The 22,859-nt window shown below is 38.2% G+C and overlaps 1 protein-coding gene across 2 annotated transcripts in view; it reads right to left on the bottom strand.

Moving 5' to 3' along the window:
- The window catches only part of KMT2E (lysine methyltransferase 2E (inactive)), an 80,145-nt gene extending 60,438 nt beyond the window's left edge, over nt 1-19,707 (bottom strand). For both annotated transcript variants that reach the window (XM_017874650.1, XM_017874651.1), the window contains exons 1-2: nt 19,632-19,707; nt 16,503-16,687 (exon numbers count right to left, since the gene is read on the bottom strand). In XM_017874650.1, the coding sequence (XP_017730139.1) occupies nt 16,503-16,573 (71 nt within the window). In that variant the 5' untranslated portion in view covers nt 16,574-16,687; nt 19,632-19,707. The remainder of the gene's footprint in view (nt 1-16,502; nt 16,688-19,631) is intronic.
- Nucleotides 19,708-22,859: the final 3,152 nt, after the last annotated feature.

Genomic DNA, 22,859 nt, shown 5'->3' with positions numbered 1-22,859 from the left:
AAAAGATTTTGAGACGAGTGAGAAAATCTGAAGATGAACTGGATATTTTATGTTAATTTTGTTATATAATAGTACTGTAACAGAACAAAAAAGTCCTTAACTGCTAGTGATAGATAACTGAATAATACATGGGTGAAATAATACCTGGGTGAAACTGGAATTTGTTTTAAAATACTTAAGAGGCTGGGCGCGGTGGCTCACGCTTACAATCACAGCACTTTTGGGGGCAAAAAGGGAGGATCACGTGAGGCCAGAAGTTCATGACCAGTCTGGGCAACACAGCAAGATCCCACCTCTACCAAAAAATGAAAAAATTAGCTGGGCATGGTGGCTCACACCTAAAGTCCTAAGCTTCAGCTACTCAGGAGGCTGAAGCAGAAGGATCACTTGAGACAGGGAAGTTGAGGATGCAGTGAGCTATGATCATACCACTGTCAGCCTAGGATGACAGAGTGAGACTCTGTATCAAAACAAGAACAAAAAAACCAACTGAAAGACAGATGAAACAAGATTGGCAAAACTTTGAATACTGCTGAAGCTAAATAATGGCCACCTGGGATTACTATTCTGTTTTACATATCATCATGTATATATTTGCATTTCCATACTAAAAAGTGTAAATAAAAAAGTTCCTCAAGCATTTTTATCTTACATTTAGTATCTCTATACACTGGGTACCAGCAAGAACAGTAGTCTATCGTTTTTCCTCCAACTCACAAAGATGTCCTGGGCATTTCTAAACTCCTATTTGTAGAATATCTCTTAACCCTTACTCCTTAATTTCAACACATTTTTCAAGGTTTATTTCAAGTATTCTTAAAAGAGCCCTTTCTTGACTGCTTCAACTCCCTAATTTTAGTATTCATGAAGCACTTCTTTACTGTATTGTTATTACTTTTCACATTTTTGCACTCTGCTAACAATCTTCTATTATGCATCTATTATTTTTTTTTCCCAAACTCTTTCTTAATGAGACATTTTCTCCAGTAGAAAGAATGCCATATTCACCTCTGAACTTGAGGTTTTTTATTTGTAAAGTGGGAATAAGGATATTTGCTTTACCTTCTTCCCAGCAAAATGAAGTTCGAATGATATAAAGGATGGGCAAATGCATTTTCTCAACTATAATGCCTTACACAGATACATTACGCTACTTATTTGTTCAGAATTTGCTCTCAAGTAGAACTACAAATACTCTGAAGCTCCTTAAAAATTGTTTTATAACTTCAGTTCATAATAATTCAAACTTCCAATAGAGTGATTCGATGTACAAGCCCAACGATACCTGCTTTCAATAAATCACTAATTTTGCTAGAGGAGACAGAACCTATTACCCTAGTAAAAGAAATTTACTACAAATAATATATAGGAAAAACTCAGTAATGCTGGAGGAAGACAATACCCCATGCATATGCAAAAAGACAGGAAAATATGGCAGGTGGAATCTTCAAGTAGTATGTAAAGGTCAGACTTCAGGAATAGTGTTTATTCATGTAAGCAGTCTCTCAAAAGCAAGTAATATCTAAATGCCTGTAATAGATAGAGTCAGATTTTCCTTTGGAGGTTTGGATTTAGAAAAACATCACAATAAACTGTATCTCTCTGTGATCTTATAACATAAACATCTGACACAAATTCAAGTACTTGCACTGAAATCTCATGGCAGCATTTGGTATAAAGTGGTAGTCATCTGGAATGATCCCAAATATACTTAAATTTTTTTTCCTAGCTCCAAATTAAATAGCAAATTTTTTAAAACATCAAAAAGCTCACAGAGACCCCCAGAGACTACATCCATTTAAACCACTTTGATAGCACTGATTAAACAAATATTGAGGGCTTAATGTTCACTAGCGACCATGAGAGACACAAAGATAAGACATTGTCTCTGCCTTCAAGGAACTTACAATAAAATAGTTTTCTTTCAATCAATAAACATTTGAGCACACACTAAGTACCAGGCAGTGAGATACTGTACCAAATGCTAGAAATAAAAAAATAAAGTGGTCCTTCTTAAGAAACTGACTTACAGGCAAACAAACAAGTGTAACAATAATTACAGTAGTGTCATCAGAGGTATGCACAGGAGCCTTCATAATAGTAGTCACATTTAAGCAAGTTTTAAAGAATGGCAATTTAACAAGTCCATGAAATAGAGAAGGCAAAGAAATGGAGAAAGTACTCCAGACAGAAAGCACACATGCAGTCAAAGCTATCAACATGACACATTTAAGCACGTTTCTCTAAGCATGATCTACAGACAACCAGCAGCACAATTACCTGTAGTGCAAGTTGTTACTTTTCACAGCTCTACTTAAATGTAATGAACCAGAATATTTAAAGATTGGGCTTAGAAATCTACATTTCAATAAACATCTTCGATTTTATGTTCACTGAAGTTTAGGAAGAACAGACTGAACAAGAATTACTAAAATTCAGAACAGTTAAAGGAGTGGAGGATGTGCCAGAGATGAGAACAGACAAGGACTAGTTCAAGAAGAACCCTGCGTATCCAGCTAAGGAATGAATATGATCTCTTATCCTGAAAAACTACACAGAGGGCCAGGCACAACAGCTCACACCTGTAATCCCAGCACTCTGGGAGGCCAAGGTAGGAGGATGGCTTCAGGCCAGCAGTTTGAGACCAGCCTGGGAAACATAAAAAGACCACATCTCTAAAACAACAACAAAACAAAACAAAAACAAAACAGAAAAATGGCCAGGCATGGCAGCTCACACCTGTAATCTCAGCACTTTGGGAGGCTGAGGCAGGAGGATCACTTGAGCTCAGGAGTTTGAGTCCAGCCTGGGCAATATAGTGAGACCCCATCTCAAAACAAAAACAGAAACACACATAAAAGAAAACAAAACTACACAGAGTCACTACTGGTTTCTCTCTCCCAAGCAAGTTAATGATGTAAGTGGAGTAGTGTTATGACAAAATAAAACTAAGAGCTCGAAATGTGACGCTGGGTAATCTGTAAATAACTCTCCTAGATTCAGTAGGCTCAGTAGAAGCCCTGAAACTGATCAGAGCAGGTAAAAAGTACTACCTCTCCAAGACTCCTTCCATCATCCTCACTCACAAATAGGTACATTTCCTCTGCTCAATCTGAATTCTTCACTTTTCTGAAAAGCACTTGGCACTGTGTCTAGTTTCAAAGTGATCCTCCTGAGTGTATGGCATCCAGGGTCCAAACTGGTAACTTTTTTATTTAACAAAGAGCTATTAAAGCATGTAACTTGCGGGCTGGGCGTGGTGGCTCACGCCTGTAATCCTAGCACTTTGGAGGCCGAGGCGGTGGATCACCTGAGGTCAGGAGTTCAAGAACAAGCCTGACCAACATGGTGAATCCCCGACTCTACTAAAAATACAAAATTAGCTGGGCATGATGGCGCATGCCTGTAATCCCAGCTACTCGGGAGGCTGAGGCAGGAGAATCGCTTGAACCCGGGAGACGGAAGCTGCAGTGAGCCGAGATTGTGCCATTGCACTCCAGCCTGGGTGACAAGCAAAACTCCATCTCAAATAAAGGTAGGTAGGTAGGTAGGTAGGAAGGAAGGAAAGAAGATAGATAGATGGACGGACGGACGGACAGACAGAGCAACTTGCTTTTACAACAAATCTCCAATTTTTTCCCTTTTTTTTTCCTTGAGTTCCTTCAACTCTCAAGTACAGGGCCAACTACCTTAATGATTTGCCTTCATTTTTTTATGAGTTACAGAACACAGGGTACATTAACCATTGTTAGGTTCATCTGATACAATGACCTGTGAAAATAAAAGACTTTGATGAATCTATCAATTACACTACCAACAAAAGTCATTCTTAATTCTCTTGCCTTTCTTTAAAAAAAAAAAAATTTAGCAACCTTCCTTTTTTCTTTTTTTTTGAGACAGAGTCTCACTCTGTCACCCAGGCTTGGAGTGCAGTGATGTATCTCTGCTCACTGCAAGCTCCACCTCCCGGGTTCAAGCGATTCTCGTGTCGCGGCCTCCTAGTAGCTGGGATTACAAGCATGCACCACCACGTCCGGTAAGTTTTTGTATTTTTAGACCAGGTATCGCCACGTTGGCCAGGTTGGTCTCAAGCCCCCAACCTCAGGTGATCTGCCCACCTTGGCTCGCAAAGTGTGGGGATTACAGGCATGAATCACCACGCCTGGCCTGTTTTTTTTGTTTGTTTTTGTTTTTTTTTAAGAGACAAGGTGTTACTCTGTTACCCAAGCTGCAGTGTAGTGGTGTGACCACAGCTCACTGTAGCATCAAACTCCTGGGCTTGAGTGATCCTCCCACCTCAGCCTCCTGAGTAGATTACAGTCATGAGCCACTATGCCTGGCTAATTTTTTAAAAATTTTTTGTAGACAGCAGGGGTCTCACTATGTTGCCCAGGCTAGTTTCAGAAATCCTGGGCTCAAGCAATCCCCCCACCTTGATCTCTCAAAAGTGCTGGGATCATAAGCATGAGCCACTGGGCCCAGCCAGAATCAGCTTCAAGTGCTTATCTTTGATCTATAGCACATTACTATAAATTCTGAAAAGCAATCTTTACATAGACTTTAGAGTTGAGAGAATAAAATTATTATATATTTTAAGTTCTTAAATTCTTATAACTATAGGATCTGGAAAATTAGATCTTTAATCCTTCATCAACTAAACAGTATGCAAAAAATTTCATAGTAAAAATACTATCACTCAAAAAATACCATTACTTGTTAAAATTCTTTATACTGAAGAATTTTACATCCCTTCTCCTCCTACGTTCTGTCTCAATTTATTACATCATGGTCAGTAAACAATCACTTAGATAATATAGGTATTAATAGTAAATTTCAATCTCCCTCTCATCACTATTTAATTCTGCTAGTTTCCTAATGCCTTTAAAAAATTTCCAGCTTCCCAAAACAGGTATTAACCAGAACTGCTACTTTAAAAAACTTAGCATCCAATATACTGAAATCATGCCAATTTTTAAAGACTATCTATATATGAGGGACTTTTCATTCAATTACATAGCACCTGACATCTTTCTACAATGAAGAGGCTATAAAATATGTCTAGCTTTAGTTCTATCTCTTCTTAACAACGGAAATATAGTTAGGATATGGGCATTCAATAATCCTTCTTAATATAATAAACTTCAGGGTTAACTATTTGACCTTCAAGCAATATAGGCTGGGTGCAGTGGCTCATGCCTGAAATCTCAGCACTTTGGGAAGCCAAGTCGGGCAGATCACCTGAGGTCGGGAGTTTGAGACCAGTCTGGCCAACATGGTGAAACCCCATCTCTAATAAAAATACAAAAAAAAAAATTAGTTGGGCATAGTGGTGCACATCTGTAATCCCAGCTATTTGGGAGGCTGAGGCAGGAGAATCGCTTGAACCTGGGACGCAGAAGTTGCAGTGAGCCAAGAGTGCGCCACTGCACTCCAGTCTGGGTGACAGAGTGAGACTTCTTCTCAGAAATAAAAATAAAAAATAAATAAAAATAAAAAATTACCTTCAAGCAATACGGTTCATAACTTAATGCTTACTATATGCCAAACCCTTTGCTAGGCGTTGTAGATATAGTGATAAAACAGGTTAAGATGTTTATAGTCATAAAGCTTATGTTTTAGTAAAAATATAAAGCATGGCAGCAATGAAATAAAACAACAGAAGTATTTCAGATACTATTATAGATAATGGAAAAGGGGAGGCCTCACTAGAATGTGATATTTGAGTTTAGCTAATATTATGCTAAGAACATAAGAATGATCCAGACAAAGGAAAGCACGAGTACAAAGACCCTAAGGCAGAAACAAATGTAAAATATTCAAAAGAACAACAACAAAAAATCAATATGAAAGTAATAGTGGGATAAGAAGAGAATAGTGAGAAGAGATTAGAAAGGAGGGTCTTATGGTCATAAAAAGTTAATATTTTAAGTAAAACAGAAAGTCATTGAAAGCTTTTTAAGTGGGAGAATTATATGATCTGGTTTATGCTTCAGAAGTGTGGCAGCTTCTACAGAGAATAAATGATAGAAGGCAAAAGAGAAACATGGAGAGTATTCCACTCCAGTGTTAGTCAAGAGATTACAAAGGCCTGGATTAGGACAACAGTAGAAATGGATATAAGTGTACTGATTCAAAATATATTTTTGGCCAGGCGTGGTGGTTCATGCCTGTAACCCCAGCACTTTGTGAGGCAGAGGAGGGCGGATCACCTGAGGTCAGGAGTTCGAGACCAGCCTGGCCAACATGATGAAATCCTGTTAAAAATATAAAAATCACCTGGGCATGGTAGCACGCACCTGTAGTCCCATCTACTCTGGAGGCTGAGGCAGGAGAACTGCTTGAACCCAGGAGGCGGAGGTTGCAGTGAACCAATATCGTGCCACTGCACTCCAGCCTGGGTGACAGAGCAAGACTCCACAAAAATATACTTTGAAGGAGAACACAGTACTGACCAACAAATTAGACGTGGGGGTTAAGGGGAAAGGACCAATCAAGACTGACAGCTTAGGGTTTTAACTTTAGCAAATGGATAGAGATGGAGCCATTTAAAGAAATAGATGATGTGAGGGCAGTGGCTCACGCCTGTAATGCCAGCACTTTGGGAGGCCAAGGCAGAATCACCTGAGGTTGGGAGTTCGAGATCAGCCTGACCAACATGGAGAAACCCTGCCTCTACTAAACATACAAAATTAGCCGGGCATGATGGTGCATGCCTGTAATCCCAGCTACTTGGGAAGCTGAGGCAGGAGAATCGCTTGAACCTGGAAAGCGGAGGTTGCAGCAGTGAGCCAACATCGCACCACTGCACTCCAGCCTGGACAACAAGAGTGAAACTCCATCTCAAAAAAAAAAAAAAAAAAAAAGGAAAGAAAGAAAGAAAGAAATAGATGAGGACTGGTGCTGTGATTCATCCCTGTAAATCCAGCACTTTGGGAGGCCGAGGCAGGTGAATCACTTGAGGCCAGGAGTTTGAGACTAGCCTGGCCAACATGGTGAAGCCCATCTCGACTAAAAATAAAAAAATTAGCCAGGCTTGGTGGCTATCTGTAATCTCAGCTACTTGGGAGGCTGAGGCAAAAGGTTCACACGAATCCTGAAGGTGGAGATTGCAGTAAGCCAAGATCATGCCACTGCATTCTAGCCTGGGTGACAGAGCAAGACTGTCTCAAAAAAAAAAAAAAAAAAAAAAAAAAAAAAAAAGAAAAAAAAAAAAAAAAAAAAAGAAAAGAAAAAAGAAAAAGAAAAAAGAAGTAGATGAGCCTAAAAAACAACAACCAAAAGTAGATTTGGGGGCAGAAGAAGATCAAGAATTCTAAGTGAAGCTGTCAATTTGCGTATGCAAGTCTGAAGCTTAGGAAGATTATGACTGGAGATAAAAAACTGAGGGTAACCACACATAGAGATTATATTTAAAGCCAAGTAATAACCTAAAAACCAAGTTTTTTAAAAGAAGAGGGGACTGCAGTTGAACCTTAGACATTTAAAGTACCTGGGCATAACAGAATAAGCCAGGAAAAAATGAGCAATAGTGGTCAGTAAAGTGTGGTACCCAGAAATCCAAAATTAAACCTTTCTAGTAGGAAGAAAGGGAAGGGATGATTATTTACATCAAATCTGAAAAAATGTATATAAATTATACAAGACTACCAATTAGTTTGACAACACAGGAGGTTATAGTAGTGCTGTGCAACCTAATAAGTACAAACAGCTTTCTCAAGGAGTTTTGCTATAAAGAGGATTAGAGGAATGAAATAATAAAAAGGGGAAATAATTCTGTTATATTTGTATGTGATAGGAATGATCTAATAGAGAAACTGAAGATGCAAGAGACATGGGAAGACTGCAGCCAAGAGGGAAGAATGAAGATTTTGAAAAGGTGAGAAGGGATAAGATCCAGAGGGCAAGTGGAGGAACAGGACTCTAATTTTTTTAAAGTGACATTTTTCTTTTTTCTGTATTTTTTTTTGACACGGAGTTTTGCTCATCGCCCAGGTTGGAGTGCAGTGGCATGATCTCAGCTCACTACAACCTCTGTCTCCTGGGTTCAAGCAATTCTCCTGCATCTGCCTCCAAGTAGCTGGGATTACAGGCGCCTGTCATCACACCCAGCTAATTTTTTGTATTTTTAGTAGAGATGGGGTTTCGTCATGTTCAGCAGGCTGGTCTCGAATTCCTGATCTCAGGTGATCCACCCACCTCAGTCTCCCAAGTGCTGGGATTACAGGTGTGAGCCACTGCGCCTGGCCATTTTTCTGTTTTATAAGAGAAAAAACAGAATTTGAATATAAATACGAAATTTTAGATTGAAGTTGTGTCCCCAGGACCCATACAGTAGCTGGCATATAACAAGCCCTCAATAAATATTTACCAATTGAGAGCACTGAATTAGAACTTTTTTTTTTTCTTTATGAGACACGGTCTCACTTTGTCACCCAGGCTAGAATGCAGAGGTGCGATCTCGGCTCACTGCAGCCTAGACCTCTCAGGCTCAAGCAATCACCCCACCTCAGCCCAAGTGGCTGGGACTACAGGCACAAGCAACCATACTTGGCTAACTTTGGTATTTTTTTTTTTTTTGTACAGATGGGATTTCATCATGTTGCCAAGGCCAGTCTTGAATTCCTGGGCTCAAGCAACCGGCCAGCCTCAGCCTCCCAAAGTGCTAGCAATACAGGTGTGAGCCACCACGCCTGGCCAGCACTTATTTCACTTAAAATCTTAACTTCTTATGGCCCCTAGGCCCTACTCCTCTAATCTCTTCTTAATATTCTTTCCTTGGTCTATTATCCCATTTTTGATATTTTTTTCCCTGTTCTTTAGGACAATCTAAATTAGTTCCTGCCTTGGACCTTTTGTACTTGCTGTTTCCTCTACATAATTACATTTAAAGAAAGTCATACCATTGAAATAGTACTTGCTTAAGCCAATAAAATCAGAGAAAAACTAGTACTCTTCATTAGAATCAGTACATTATCAAGATTTCTTTGCTCTAAACGAGTGGTAGGCAAACTAGAACCCCTGGGCCAAATCCAGCCTGCTTCCTGATTCTGCAGACAAAGTGTTATCGGAACACTGTCATGTCCATTCATTTACACACACAGTCTGCTTTCCAGCTGCAAGAGCAGAGTTGAGTAGTTACAACAGAAACCATATCATTGCAAGTCTTAAAGATTTACTCTTTGGCCCTTTACAGGAAAGTTCTGTTGACCCTTGTTCTAAATTTAATTCTAAATTCCAAAATAATTAGGGAAGTAAAAGAGGATTTTCAACAACACACACATACTTTTAATAATCAGGAACCAAATTAAATTTAAAATGAGAAAATATATGGAGAAACTGAGCTAGCTATAAAATCTAGTATTAAATGTCACATGTTGACCCAGGTTTTTAAAACTCTATTCCCTTAAATAATCAAATTTTAAATGTCACAATAGGAGTTTTTTAAAAGCCCAGCATTTAATCCTTCACTTGGCTGAATAAAATTATCATGAGATTTCCTGGTATTAAAAAATGAGGATTTTGGCCATGCACTGGGGCTCACGCCTATAATCTCAGCACTTTGGGAGGCCAAGGCAGACAGATCGCTTGAGCCCAAGAGTTCAAGACTAGCCTGGACAACATGGCGAAACCCTGTCTCTACAAAAAAATACAAAATTAGTCAGGTGTGATGGTGTGCACCTGTAGTCCCAGCTACTCGGTGTGCTGTGATAGGAGGACTGCTTGAGCCTGGGAGGTGGAGGCTTCAGTGACCCATGATCACACTACTGTACTACATATAGCCTGTGCAACCTTGAGGTCCTTTATTTGAGACCCTATCCCACCCCCCCAAAAAAGGGATTTCACACAATTGTCTACTATAGCTGCTGAAACACAGGGTATTTCCATTTCCTTTTCTTTCTCCTAAGAGCACAGTTATCGTCTTGTGCAAGCTCCTTGGGAATGTCTATGGTAGGAGAAGGGTTAAAAGTGCTCTAAGCCCTTCACTTCCATTTTAACCAAAGTTGTTTTCCTTTTATCTGTTTTACATATTTTGTTTCTGCAGAAGTATTTGAAAAGCACAGGTAGTAATAATTTCAACTGATAACTAACAGCACTGGTTTAGTGAGAAAAAGCAAGACATGGATCTAAAATAGACCAGGAATATCACCCTAGTTCTGATACCTTACAATCCGTGACTTCAGGGAAGTTAGTTAACCCTTCTGAGCCTTTGCTTTCACATCAGTGGGAAGAAGTTAACATTGAGCTCACAGTATAAAAATAATGCAGTAACACATGTAAAACATTTACCTGGCACAGCAGCACTCAACAAATTGTAATTCATTCCTTCTTCTCTTACTATTAAGTTGAACAATACAGAATTACTGATATCAGACCAACTCTGACCTATAAAAATGGCATTCATATAGTTCAACTTAATCCTGCAAAACTCAACTGTGCAGAGGAGAGTTACCAGAGGGTAGAAAGACCTCCTTACAAGGGTGGCCCCTGGCTGGCATTTGGGAATTTAGCTGGTAAACAGTTCCCTACATTGGTAAGAAACTTTCCTCAAATGATAAGGGTAGCTTACTCTGCCTACACTGTTTATACAAACAATATGGTTTATGTTGTATACCTATTTTCTTTCTGGGAGTCTGGAATTTTGGTACATTCTAGGCAGGTGCCTACGTGCCATCCCTCAATAAAAACTTTGGGTACTGAGTCTCCAATGAGCTTCCTTGGTAGACAACATTTCACATGTATTGTCACAATTCACTGCTGAAGAAATTAAATGCATCCTATGTGCCTCAATGGGGAGAAGCCTCATGGAATCTTGCATCTGCATTCCTCCAGGTTTCACTCCATGTACCTCTTCCCTTTGCCGATTTCGCTTTGGATTATTCTGCTGTAATAAATCTTAGCCATGAGTACAACTACATTCTGGATCCTGTGAGTCCTTCCAGCAAATCTTTGAGCCTGGAGATGGTCTTGGGATCACATATGACACATCAACTTTTAAAATACAACTAACTATTTTAATGGCAATTTTGTTAAACTGTATTGTACATAGTCTTAACTTCTCAGAATATATTACATAAAATTAGATGGCAAGGTAAATTTTGATGTATTTACATGATATCATAATGTGATACTCTCAAGAGTTAAATTCTATAAACCTACTTTCTCCGACACTAAATGTCCCAAACTGCCAGGGTATTGACTTCTTCTGAGTAGACAAAAACTTTCAGGAATGCAATCTGGCAACATATATCAGTAGCCTTTAAAAAGATCTTGCATTCCATTTGACCTAGTAATTCTAGATCATTTATTCTCAGTAAATCACTAAAGACATGCACAAAAATTATGCCAGAATGCTGATTTCACTGTAATATTTGGCTCAAACAACTTACATATTCAATAAGAGACTGATTAAAACTTAATTTTGGTACACCTCTAGACTGGAATACCACGAAACCATTCAAACAGGAGTTTGAAGAAAGGAAGAAAAAAAGAAAGCCTTTGCATACTATTAGAATGAGTCTGAATTTAGACTTAAAGGCAACAAGGAACCAGTGATGTAAAAAACTGGGAAAATTAAATGACTTATGTGTTTTTAGAAAAAATTATGGTTTATGTGTATTGTTGTCTTTGAGTGAAAAACAGAATATATGAATAAAAGGGCTTTTTTGGTGTAAATTTACTAGAGAGGACGAGAGAGAAACAAGAGAGAATTAGTACGTTAGTATAGTACTAATTTTATTAAGTTTGAACTACTCACAGAACATCTAAAGTGGTCTAGTAATGCAGAGGGCTATGTGAGTGGAGCTCATGAGAGAATTAGGTAAGGCTGATTTGGAAGTCATGAGCATACAAAAACAGTGAAAGCTATAAAGTAGATGAAATTTCCAGGACAGTTTACAAAGTAAGGTAGTGCAGATCCCTAGAAAACACAAATATTTAAGAAAAAGAAGAAACATTTAAAAGGAGATCATGCCATAAAAGAAAACCAGATGGAAAAAGAGTTTGGCGATTCCTCAAAATGTTAAATGTGGAATTATGTTATGACCTAGCAATTCCACTCCTAGCTATAAAACCAGAAGACCTTAAAACAGGGAGTCAAACAGATACTTGTACACCAACGTTCACAGCAGTATTATTGACAATAGCCAAAAGGTGGGAACAACCCAAAGTGTACATCAAGAGATGAATGGATAAGCAAAATATAGTACATCTATACAATGGACTACTATTCAGCCATAAAAAGGAATGGAATTCTGGTGTATGCTATAACATGGTTGAATCCTGAAAACATTATGCTAAGTAAAATAAGCCGGACATAAGAGAATAAGTATTTTATAATTCCACTTATATGAGGTATCTAGAATAGGCAAATAGAGATAGAAACTAGAATAGAGGCTACGAGGTACAAGGAGAAGCGGGAAAGAAGGAGTTATTTAATGAATGCAGAGTTTCTATTTGGGATGATAAAGTTCGAAAACAGTAGTGATGGCTGCACAACACTGTGAATGTACTTACTGCCACTGAATTGTTCACTTAAAAATGATTAACATGATAAATGTTGTATCTATTTTGCCACATCTTAAACATATATATATTTTTTCACTAAAGCCAAAGGTAAAGAGAGTCAACAGTATCAAATTCTGCTGCGAGATCGGGCAATATAAGAAGACCTGAAAACTAGGCATGGGCCTTAATGTGATGGTAGCATGGTCACAGTAATAACTAAATTATACATAGCAGGTGGAAGAATAAAAGGAAGAACACCATAAGGATTTGGACATCTGAATGGACCTACGTTTTAGACCGTGCCCAATTACAGGAATTAGAGGCACAGATAAAATTGACAAAGGGTCAAGACTTAATCCAAATAAGTCACCCAGGCCCTACCTTTGACCCCTTCAGGTGATACTGGGAGCCCGGAGAAGGTGAAATGCTGCTCCTAAGCCTTGGTAAGTAAAGCAGGTAGAACAAATAGTGTGGCAAGGCTGGCTTGCATCTGGCTCCAAGGGAGTATCAGGGTGTGGTTTCCTTTCCCTCAGAGATACCGAAGACTGAAAGTAGCATTCTCCTGGCCTAGAATCGGTGATAGTGGATCTTCAGAGGGCAATTCATTGACTCCCCCAACAACACTGTCACAAAACTACTGGTAGATCAGCTACTGTGATCTGCCTGGTATGGGACTGACTATAGTGGGACTGAATTATTCTTGGAAATGGGGTCTGCTCCAAACTGATAATCAGGCACTATCCTAGGAGGTATTTTATGGAGCAGATAGTCCAATCTCCAGTTTTACAGACCAGGAGATGACTGATCTAAGTGTCACAAACTCTACATCCAAGTCCTACCTCTACCACTAAAGTCACTATATACCCTTGGAACATGCCACATAACTACTCTGGGGTCTCAGTGTCCATATTTGTAAAATAAACTCTGAACTCTTAATTCTAAGTCAACATGGTATTATAATAGCAAAGAAAAAAATACCTTGAAGTCCTTAAATTGGTCTAGCATTTTTCCCATCAAACTGCATTGTCCCTACTATCCCTGTGAAATTTACCAGAGTACTATTTATGACTGTTGATTATTTACTTAATGAAGCAAACAGCCTATATTACAAAATGGTACTGGATCTTATTTTAGACTAGAGTTACCCAAAGCCTAAATTTTGGTAGTCCTAAATTTATACCACTTTAATTTTCATTACTTCACTAACTTTACAAATGTAGAGAACATTTTTGGTCATCAGAAGTATAATTATTTTGTTTTACTTTTTTGAGACAGGGTCTTGCTCTGTCACCTAGGCTGAAACGCAGTGGTATGATCATGGCTCACTGCAACCTGGAACTCCTGGGCTCAAGTGATCCTCCCACCTCAGCCTCCCAAGTAGCTGGGCCTACAGGCATGCACCACCATGCCAAGCTAATTTTTAAAATTTTTTTATTTTGTAGAGACCGGGTCTCATTGTATTACCCAGGCTGGTCTCAAACTGCTAGGCTCAAGCCTCAGACTCCCAAAGTACTGGAATTATAAGCATAAGCCACTGCACTGAGCTGAACTATTTATGTAATATTTCCATTCTTAAAAATGAAAACAGGCTATTTACAAACGTGTTGTAATTCTAAATTAACGTCAAAACGTTAAAGGAAGAACAACCACTACTCTGTTTGCAATAATCTATTTGATATTGCCACATTTTCTGGAACCACTTTACAAATTTAAAATCTTATTTGTTTTATACCAAAATGTCCTTATTCATTAAAAAATCATCATAAATTATCATCTAAGCCACATCATATATTATTAGTGCAGAAATTTAAGTAAGTTAGAACTGAAAATCTAAAAGGGAAAAATGCCAATCATTAAATTGAGAGAGGCATTTAGAGAAAAAGAACAGTTTAGAATGATTGAATAAATAAGCTCTAATTCCTCAGAAATTGGACTTAAAGAATGTTCTTCTTCCCAATTAAAAATCTAATTTCTTCTCTGTATAAACTCTCAAACTGTAAGTGGGTTTTGATGAGGCTCACACCAGCATCTTAGATCCTAGGTAAAACCTCTAATTTTCCCTTTGAGTGTTAAGACCTCCAATAACATACACCTCAATAATATAACCATAGCCAGTGTATGTTATTGAAGGCATAACATGAATAGGTTATACTAATTGTTATATTAATAGGTGTAAAAAATCTCCATGACTTCTCAATATACTCCTTCAGATTTGTGATCAAAATTTGTCTACTTCTTTTCTCTGTTACAATATATTATTTTTAAATATTTGTATTAAAATACATAAGAAATTTAAAAATAAAGAGCAAATGAAGTTTGGTATGACAATTGTCCTCAGTTCATCACATGTGGCACTTCACTTCATTTTACTCCTCTATTAACTAAATGTGACTCTTCTGACCTATGTGGCAGCATGAATCTGGAGCCAAGCAACTCTGGGTTCAAACCTAACTCTACTTTTTATTAATTATGTGGCCATAGGCAAATATGTTAATCTCCTTGAGCTGCATTTCTTATAAAATGAAAATAATACCTGCCTTTTTGCTGGGATGATTAAGATATTTTATATAAAACATCTTGCTCAAAGTAGGGGAGCTGCTTAACACTGTTACAGAACATTATATGAATACAATGAGCTCTGTATTACAAGCGAAAAAAAATAAGAAAAAATTGTTTACGATTAAGTATGAAACAAATGAAAAATTCAGCATCACCCTAAGAACAGGTGTAAACATGGCTGGGCACGGTGGTTCATGCCTGTTAATCCCAGCACTTTGGGGGCCAAGGTGGGCAGATCATTTGAGCCCAGAGTTCGAGGCCAGCCTGGTCAATGTGGTGAAACACTGTTTCTACTAAAAACACAAAAATGAGCTAGGTGTGGTGGCATGCACCTGTAATCTCAGCTACTTAGGAGGCTAAGACATGAGAATCCCTTGAGCCTGGAGGTTGCAGTGAGCCAAAATTGCCCTACTGCACTCCAGCCTGGATGACAGAGCGAGACTCTGTCATAAAACAAACAAACAACAAAAAAAGAATAGTTGTAAACAATACAAGGACAGCACTTTAAAGCAGGCTTTTGAATACAAAAACAAAGCCACGCTTAAATGAAAGCACCTCCAATTAGTACAAACAAATCAACACTCACTTTAAAAGCAGCAGAAAAAATAGTTTCTTCATAGTGGATTAAGTGTCAAGAAATCACAAGCAAAAATGTTAAGCACTGAGAGAAAAAAGAACAAGTAAAAAGTTTTTGCAAATATTTCATTATATACAAAATATGTTAGAATCTTCAATTATACAAATTCAAACTAAAAATACCTGAGCACCAGTTGAGCACAGGGTTCATGCCTGTAATCCCAACACTTTGGGAGGCCGAGGCGAGTGGATCACCAGGTCAGGAGTTCAAGACCAGCCTAGCCAACATGATGAAAACCCATCACCACTAAAAATACAAAAATTAGCTGCATGTGGTGACACGCACCTGTAATACAGCTACTCAGGAGGCTGAGGTAGGAGAATTGCTTGAACCCAGGTGGCGGAGGTTGCAGTGAGCGCAGATAGAGCCACTGCGTTCCAGCCTGGGCGACACAGCAAAACTCCACCTGGTTGCTGGGGGTGGGGGGAACCCAAGCACCAATAAACTAATGACTCCTGTCAGCAGGTGGCTCTAGTGACACTGGAAACAATTATCAAATACTATAGTAAAATACAGTTCGTAAAAAATGTATCAATTCTCAGAAATTTGGAGTCAAAAAAAGTCATGTCAATACTTCAATAATGAATATTAGTGGTAATACTATTTAAAAGGAAAACAAGGTTAGCAATCATGTTCTCACTGTTTGAGAAAGGTAACCGTTTTGTTTTGTTTTACTTTAAAAAATGGCTAGGAAAGAAGAAATTTAATATTTTCCACTTACAGCTCTTCCTACTTTCTAGCTCCAGAAGGGTTTCCTTTTTTTTTTTTTTTTTTTGCTTATGTAACCAATTTAAATACTTACTCTGAACCTGCAGCCATTTCCAAGTATGACGTCTCTGCTGTATCAACCCCCAATGGGATCACTATGCTCATGACGTTCGCCTCTGGTAAATTCGATTACTATGGAGTCCTATGCATTGGTATCCAAAACACTGGGGCATGCCAGCCACAGTGCTCATTGCAAACATCTAAGTGCATCCACAAACCCTGTTTAAAAGAAAAGGAAACAAAAAAGCAACAGTCACACTATAACAGTAAGTAAAATAACATAAATAAAACATTCTTTATTAAAAACTCAATATAAATTGAAATTTGCTTAGAGTCTCTCTCATTAATTTTTCTGGAATTGAGTTATGTGATCATGATCAAAAGAAAAGTTTCTAAATCACAATCTTTCTGAGGGAATGAATTTAGGATGCCACAAGAAGATTACTAAGGCATATTTAGTGAAGAACCAAAAATATTCATTTTAAAGGATAAAATGTAATTTCTTACAGTGCCAGTATGCAAAAATAAGTCTTCTTTGTTCAGTGAGTGATCTAACAATATACTAACAAATACTGAGTACTTACTATGGACTAAGCACCATAATCAGCTTTTTACATGGATGGTCTATTTAATCCTCCTAATTCTAAGGTAGGTATCTCCATTTTACCACTGAGGAAAAGAAAACCAAAACAGGCTAATACTGAAAAGCACTGTGTAATTGTCTATTATTGTATATTTTCATATTATAATAATTAGTAGTCTGGTAGCTCTCCCCCAGCTACACATGGTTTAAAAATAACTTAATCGGCCGGGCGCGGTGGCTCAAGCCTGTAATCCCAGCACTTTGGGAGGCTGAGACGGGCGGATCACGAGGTCAGGAGATCGAGACCATCCTGGCTAACACGGTGAAACCCCGTCTCTACTAAAATACAAAACTAGCTGGGCGAGGTGGCGGGCGCCTGTAGTCCCAGCTACTCGGGAGGCTGAGGCAGGAGAATGGCGTAAACCCGGGAGGCAGAGCTTGCAGTGAGCTGAGATCTGGCCACTGCACTCCAGTCCGGGCGACAGAGCGAGACTCCGCCTCAAAAAAAAAAAAAAAAAAAAAACTTAATCAAGGTTGCTCCATTTAAGAGATGAAACCAGGATTTGAACCAATTCTACTCTATTGTTTGTATTTGTATGTAAGGGACACTATGTTATTGGTAATACATTCAATTACTGTACAGTAGTTGTCATTTTCTGTAACAGGTAAATCTAGGTATACTGTTGAGGGAGTTCTCTTTTTCTTCCATTAATACTGTTCAGTTATTAAAGAGTTAATACCCCCTAATTCAATTAGTAGAAAAAACTAAGTTTTTTTTTTTAAATTTACAACTGCAACTAAAAGATACTTAGCTTCAACATCAATTTTTCTAATTTAAATTCACTACATAACAGTGGCTATAGGTATGTTTATAAAATATCTACTCAAAGTCTTTTCAAAAATTATACAGGTGCAACTCAGGAACAAAACCAATATAGATAATCCTATAAATTAGAAAACAGTAACAGTCATTATCCTTGTCTCTGTAATGTAATACCTGAAATATTGAAAAGCAGTGTGCAATTGTCTACTATTACATATTTTTATATTATAATAATTTGTCATCTGGTAGCTCTCCTCCAGTTACACATAGTTTAAAAGTTCAAGGCTAGTTTTCTTGGAGAATTCAAACCACTATTAACACGTTATTTACCCACTTTGGTAATCTTCCCCCATAATGTATGAACTCAAAATCTGTATAATCTGTGAAACAGGAATTAACCTGGATATTCTCAAATGTTAACTAAATATTATAGGCAGCTATAAGAATTGCTACTTGAAGAAATACTGTTTTTTACGCTAGACTCATAAAAAGTCTTGCATTTTAGGTATATACTATATTTAGTGGTATACTTATTTACCAGAGGCAGACACTGAAAGGAAATCAAGTCATTATTAAAGTCTTTTAAGTAACTGAGTGATACTTCTAATTTAAAATAACCTACTTAGGTATTTATTTACCAGTATGTCTTTTTATATAAATATGCCATCCTCAATAAACACCACACTTGAGCTGTTTCAGTAAAGAGCTTGCCACAAACCTCCTTCAGACAATGACTTTTATTTGTGCTATTGCTGCTTGTCTTCCAAACTGCACAGTGCCTGGAACATAACAGCATTCTACAAAGAACTGGTGAATGCATTAGAGCACTTGAGATGAAACTGCAGCTCTGGCTTAACTAACTAAACGAACTATCACCCTGTATAATCAAGTGTCACTGAAAACAACTACATGACATTCCCATAACTGCATTTCCCTAAAAACACAGAAGCTCATCCTCAGGACAAAGATACATCATCACATCTGAAACAGAACTGTGGACTCTGAATTTGATTCAATAGGAAAAGCAGATCTCAGTAATTTACTCACAAGAGATCAGAAGACAAGAGGTCATATGTATTAAGACATTAAGGCAAATATTTCACTATTTTCATTAATATAAAAAATCTTATAATGAGAAAACTCACATTGCTTAAAAATCTTGTTGATATGTAATAAAATGATGAATTCGTTAGGGTTAAATCACAGCTTTTCAAAAAGGAAAAGCTACTGTAGTAAGCAGAAAAGATGTGACCTTTAACACAGTGAGCTTAAAAAATAGTCAAAAATAGGCCGGCTGTGCTGGCTCACGCCTGTAATCCCAGCACTTTCGGAGGCCGAGGCGGGCGGATCACGAGTTTAGGAGATTGAGACCATCCTGGCCAACATGGTGAAACCCTGTCTCTATTAAAAATACAAAAATTAGCTGGGCTTGGTGGCATGTGCCTGTAATCCCAGCTACTCGGGAGGCTGAGGCAGGAGTAATCGCTTGAAACAGGGAGTCAGAGGCTGTAGTGAGCTGAGATTGTGCCACTGCACTCCAGCCTGGCGACAGAGCGAGTCTCTGTCTCAAAAATTTTTTTAAAAAAAAGGTTATAAATAAAGGGAAAAGGTTTTTAATACAACCTGAACAACTAACACAATGTTTCACATCTTACATGTGAATCAAAAAACTGGTCATCCAGCTGACAAGTAAAATATGTACAAAATACACTGAGAATAAATGGCAGCCATTAAAGAAATAATATAAAAGGAAATACCATGAGATGTCTGGTAAATCTGAGGTCCAAGAAAGAATAAATGTCTTCACAAAACCTGCTTATCCAGAATAGACCTAGAAACCAAGTGAACATAGGAGTTTTGAGCTATTTTAAAATGGCATAAAATTACAGTTACTTCTAACTAACATGGTACCTAAAACCAAAGTGACTCACACAAAGCAGCCAATTCTTAAAAGGGTAAATTTATTCTTCCTTTTATACAAATGAATGTAAACACAAGTAAAGGCAACAATCAAAGCTAAATACTAAATCAAATTGGAAAAAGAAACACTGGAATACAATATTAAATTTAATATTTAAAAAATTTTAAAATAACTTTAAAAAATGTTAAATTTTAATACAATATTAAAACAGATTTAGCAAAGGCAACAATACCAAAACAAAACAATAAAACAAACACAACTCTAAAGTAGGAAAATGAAGTAAAAGGCAAAAAAAGCAATTAAAGTAGAAAACAGTTTATGGAAAACTGGAAGTCCAAAGCTGCCTTTAAGACCATGTTAAAATAAACAGAAAACAGGCTGGGTGCAGTGGTTCACACCTGTAATCCCAGCACTTCCAGCAGCTAAGGCAGGTAGACTACTTGAGCCCAGGAGTTCAAGAGCAGCCTGGGCAACACAGTGAGACTTCGTCCCTACAAAAAATACAAAAATTAGCTGGATGTAGTGATGCACACCTGTAGTCCCAGTTACTTGGGAGGCTGACATGGCAGGATTGTTTGAGCCCAGGAGGTCAAGGCTGCAGTGAGCCATGATTGCACAACTGCACCCCAGCCTGGGTGACAGAGGGAGACCCTGTCTTTAAAAAAAAAAAAAAAGAAAGAAAACAAAAAAAAACACTTTAAAGATTAATATGACACCCAAAAGGCAGAAAGAATAAAATATGAGGAAAATATTTTCTAAAATTACAACTAAAAGTGCCCAATATAACAATCTCTTTGAGGAAAGAGCCATTTACTATATTTCTTTCCTTTATAAGCACCTGGCACAGTGCTCAATAAATATTTTAAATTAAATTAATGTATATATTTTGGATGTGTATCACTGAGAGACTAAGGAGGTAAATTTTTGGCTTAATTACGAATGGAAATAATTAAAGAAACTTGAAAGAAATTTTGAGCAGACATGTAACTGAGATGGGAAATTAAACAGCCCTTATTATTCATTTAAGATTTAATTTACAGCAGCTGACTAAGGTAAAATGAAAAGAACACTAGTCAATCAAGATCCATTCCAAGTTACTACCTATGAATGCTTGGGCAAGTCATTTCACTGTTCTGACTTTCAACTATAAATGAAAGTTGATTTAGGTTGATGATCTTACAATTACAAGCACATTAACAGATTACTCCAAGTAATCAAAACAATAGAATTTTAGATTCTAAAAAACTGTAAAATACAAATCTGATAACAAAATGAATATTTATTTCTACAACTGAGCTAACATTACTACCAGATAGTGCTCTACAAGCACTTATCTGATACCCAAACTTCCCCAGCTATTGGTTATAATACTAATGATAGCAAATTCTGAGTGCTTACAATGCTTAATCTCCACAATAATCCTACGATATAGGTATATTATCCCCATTTTACAATGAGGTAGAGAAGTTAGATTTGTTCGAAGTTCGTAACTAATAGCCAAATCAAGATCTGAACCCTTGTGGTCTGATTCCAGTGCCTACACATCAGTTTGCCTGAAATTAAAAACTGCCAGATGGCCGAGAGCTGTGGCTCACACTTGTAATCCCAGCACTTTGGGAAGCCTAGGCGGGCGGGTCACCTGAGGTAAGGAATTCAAGACCAGCCTGGCCAACATGGTGTAACCCTGTCTCTACTAAAAATACAAAAATAAGCTGGGTGTGGTGAGGCACACTTGTAATCCCAGCTACTTGAGAGGCTGAGGCACCAGAATTGCTTGAACCTAGGAGACAGAGGTTGCAGTGAGCCAACATTGCTCCACTGCACTCCAGGCTGGGTGACAGACTCTGCCTTAAAAAAAAAAAAACAAAAAAACTTGCAGCTGCCTCTCTCATAAAGGGAAATTAAATACTTAAGTATCTCACTCCAGAATATCTGGATTGCATTTCCTCTGATCATTAAATGAAACCGCACTAACAAACTGACCTTGCTCCTCCCTCAAATCTGATCTAGTTAACAAATTTACATTCAATCTGTAACAATGCATTAAAACACCACAAACGTGGGAAAATACAGTCTCAGAGTCTTAAAATTTGTGTTTATGACCAGGTGCGGTGGCTCACACCTGTAATCCCAGCACTTTGGGAGGCCAAAGTGGGTGAATCACCTGAGGTCAGGAGTTCGAGACCAGCCTGGCCAATGTGGTGAAACCCCATCTCTACTAAAAATACAAAAATTAGGCCAGGTGCGGTGGCTCATGCCTGTAATCCCAGCACTTTGGGAGGCCAAGACGGGCGGATCACGAGGTCAGAAGATCAAGACCATCCTGGCTAACACGGTGAAACCCCGTCTCTACTAAAAAATACAGAAAACTAGCCAGGCAAGGTGGCGGGCGCCTGTAGTCCCAGCTACTCGGGAGGCTGAGGCAGGAGAATGGCGTAAACCCGGGAGGCAGAGCTTGCAGTGAACTGAGATCCGGCCACTGCACCCCAGCCTGGGCGACTGAGCAAGATTCCGTCTCAAAAAAAAAAAAAAAATACAAAAATTAGCCGGGCGTGGTGGTGCATGCCTGTAGTCCCAGCTACTCAGGAGGCTGAGGCAGAAGAATCACTTGAACTGCACAGCTGGGCAACAAGAGCAAAACTCTGTCTCAAAAAAAAATAATAATAATAAAGCAAGAAAATAAAATTAAAAGGAACACTACTCAGCAATATAAAGGAACAAACTATCAATATATGCAACAACTTGGGTGAATCCAAGGTAATTATGCTGAGCAGGAAAAAAAAAAAAAGCCAATCTTGGCGGGGCACAGTAGCTCACACTGGTAATCTCAGCACTTTGGGAGGCTGATGCAGGTGTATAATTTGAGGTCAGGAGTTCAAGACCAGCCTGGACAAGATGATGAAACCCATCTCTACTAACAATAAAAAAAAAATTAGGCCAGGCACAGTGGCTCATGCCTGTAATCCCACCACTGTGGGAGGCCGAGGTAGGTGGATCACGAGGTCAAGAGATCGAGACCATCCTGGCTAACACGGTGAAACCCGTCTCTACTAAAAATACAAAA

This window comes from Rhinopithecus bieti, unplaced genomic scaffold (genome assembly GCF_001698545.2).
Source record: "Rhinopithecus bieti isolate Rb0 unplaced genomic scaffold, ASM169854v2 scaffold_7414, whole genome shotgun sequence".
NCBI lineage: Eukaryota > Metazoa > Chordata > Mammalia > Primates > Cercopithecidae > Rhinopithecus > Rhinopithecus bieti.
This window is presented reverse-complemented; position numbering and strand designations above follow the sequence as displayed.